Raw genomic sequence first — 2822 nt, 5'->3', positions numbered from 1 at the left:
AGTAAGGTTTTTCACCATTTATTCAAGAAAACTTGAGGAATTAAAGGAAATATATTTGGTATTTTTTAGTATTTCCAGGTACAGTAGAATTATTTAAAAAGATATCTTATAGGTATATTATCAAACTTGTGGAAAAATCTCTTTTTTTTTGGAGACAGAATCTTACTCTGTTGCCCAGGCTAGAGTGCCATGGCGTTAGCCTGGCTCACAGCAACCTCAAATTCCTGGGCTCAAGCGATCCTCCTGTCTCAGTCTCCGGAGTAGCTGGGACTAAAGGAGAGGACCACCACGCCCAGCTAATTTTTTCTATTTTTAGTAGTTCCAGGCTAATTTTTCTATTTTTAGTAGAGATGGGGTCTCGCTCTTGCTCAGGCTGGTCTCGAACTCTGGACCTCAAGCAATCCTCCCACCTCGGCCTCCCAGAGTACTAGGATTACAGGCATGAGCCACTGTGCCCAGCCATGTAGAAAAATCTTTGTATCCATTTATTCTAATGTAAATGTTATGGCTGACATATCATAAGCACTTTATACAATGGATTTTATTCTTTTTGTTTTAAAAAATAATTCTATGAAAAAAATTTTGGATGTTGGAAATCAGATCCACACAGTTGAGTTTCATAATTCTTAACATGATGGAAGCCTTCAGGTTTATTAGAACTATTGAGTAGCTATGAAAAGGTACATACAGAGCTATAAAATCTAGCTTGGAACTTTGAGGATATAAAGTATATCCCTTTATATTAGGGAGAGAAAAAAGTAGAATTCTGTCAAATGATCCTTCTGAAGGTCACATCTATCTGTAGGCAAAAATTTCACAGTATTAGTCATATAAAAGGCAGGTGCTTCTTGCTTTTATTTCTTCATTCTTAAAAAAAGGTAGGTGTGTGCTGTTTTTTAATGGTTAGAATGTTTTATAAAAGTGTATCTGTGGATTTTTAATATTCTTAGTTACTGAATCAGATGGATGGATTTGATACTCTGCATAGAGTTAAAATGATCATGGCTACAAACAGACCAGATACACTGGATCCTGCTTTGTTGCGTCCAGGAAGATTAGATAGAAAAATACGTGAGTTAAAGTTCTTTGTCTGCTATCCATTTCCCTTTTTCTGTGTTCCCATTTCTCTTTTCACATGTCCCCCCACCCCCTACTTTATTTAAAAACAAAACAAAATTGGACAATAAAATAATTTTTTATTTTCAGATATTGATTTGCCAAATGAACAAGCAAGATTAGACATATTGAAAATCCATGCAGGTCCCATTACAAAACATGGTGAAATAGGTAAGGAAGTAACCTGTTTTATATGTATTTACATTTGGTAAATGAAGCAAAACTGTTGGATATTGCTGATGGTCTACTGAATCTGGTTTTAAATTCAGCAAACACAGCAGTTTTAAATTCAGCCAATATTTATTGAGCATCTGCTGTATGCTAGAAACTGTTGTAAGGGCTGGGGACACAGGAGTGGATGAAATAGACAAATTGCTGCCGTTAGAGAACTTACATTCTTATTAGGAAAGACAGATGAAGTAAGTCAAATGTAAAGTATATTAAATGGTAACAAGTGCTACAGAGAAAAATAGAGCAAGAAACGGGGATTAGGAATTGCCAACAGCAGGCATGAGTATGTACATTTTTAAATGAGGGAGAGGGTAAGCATAGGGAAGTCCTTACCAAGAAGGTGACTTTTAAGCAGTACCTGAAAAGGTGAAGGAACTAGACATGGATATTGGGGCAAGATCATTTCATGCATGAGGGAGCAGCAAGTAAGAAGGTCCTGAAGCAGGGGTGTGCCTGGCACATTTGAGGAGCAGAAAAGAGGCCAAGGGTGTCTGTGGTAGAGTAAGTGAAACAATAGTAGCAGATGAAGTCATAGAGGTAATAGGGACCAGATTATGCAGAGCATTACAGAGGTCAGGGTGTAAGAACTTGGGCTTTAACTTTTAGTGATATTGATGCCATTGGAGGATGATGAGCAGAGGAATGACATGATCTTACTTTTTGATTCTTTAACTTTTTATTGTAGAAAATTAGAAACACATAAAAGTAGAGACAAAAGTATAATGAACTTCTCCCCCAGTTTCAATAATTATATTATTTTTTAAAAGATTGTACAGCCAGAGTACCATGTCCTAAAAATTTACTTATATTAATTTTTCTGTGTAGTTATTAGTATGATATATGTTTAGATTAATTTGAAGGTTTGATATTTTGGGCTTTTTAATTTAATTTTAGTTTTTAATGTGTACATTTAGGAACAATCAAAACAACATATGAAGGAATATTCAGATACTTTTTACTGATGACCATCCTGCTTTAGTAATTATGAATTTTTGCCCAGTCTTGTTTCATCTACCTCCTCTTACATTTTCTCTAGATTTTTAAAAAAGAAAATTCCAGGCATCATATCATTTTATCTTAAATATTTCAGAATTTACTTAAGATTATTCTGGTTGCATGCTGAGATTAAAATGTAGAGGGACAAGGATAGAAGCAGGAGAATCAGCTAGGAGATTATTTCAGTAATCCAGGGAAAAGGTGATGGTGACATGGTTAAAGGTGGTAGCAAAGTCTCTCCACCCACCCCAGCTTTGTTGAGATATAATTGACAACGTCTTTGAAAATAATGAGATTCTGGATATATTTTGAAAGTAGATGTACAGTACTTGCTAATCAATTGGATATGGGGTGTGAACTAAAGAGAGAACCAGGGAAGACTTAGATTTTTGGCCAAAGCAACTGGAAAGATGGAGTTGCCATCAATTAAAATTGAGACAGCTAGGCCGGGCATGGTGGCTCACGCCTGTAATCCTAGC

General features: G+C 35.8%; 1 protein-coding gene across 1 annotated transcript in view; it reads left to right on the top strand.

The window, feature by feature from the left end:
- Positions 1 to 2822, top strand: part of PSMC6 (proteasome (prosome, macropain) 26S subunit, ATPase, 6) — a 32130-nt gene that overhangs the window by 21303 nt on the left and 8005 nt on the right. Inside the window, exons 8-9 of the mRNA XM_012663744.1 lie at positions 951 to 1071; positions 1207 to 1287. Of these exons, the coding sequence (XP_012519198.1) occupies positions 951 to 1071; positions 1207 to 1287 (202 nt within the window). The remainder of the gene's footprint in view (positions 1 to 950; positions 1072 to 1206; positions 1288 to 2822) is intronic.

This window comes from Propithecus coquereli, unplaced genomic scaffold (assembly GCF_000956105.1).
Source record: "Propithecus coquereli isolate 6110/MARCELLA unplaced genomic scaffold, Pcoq_1.0 Scaffold83, whole genome shotgun sequence".
Taxonomy (NCBI): domain Eukaryota; kingdom Metazoa; phylum Chordata; class Mammalia; order Primates; family Indriidae; genus Propithecus; species Propithecus coquereli.
The sequence above is the reverse complement of the archived record's forward strand: the minus strand, read 5'-3'. Positions and strand labels throughout refer to the sequence as shown.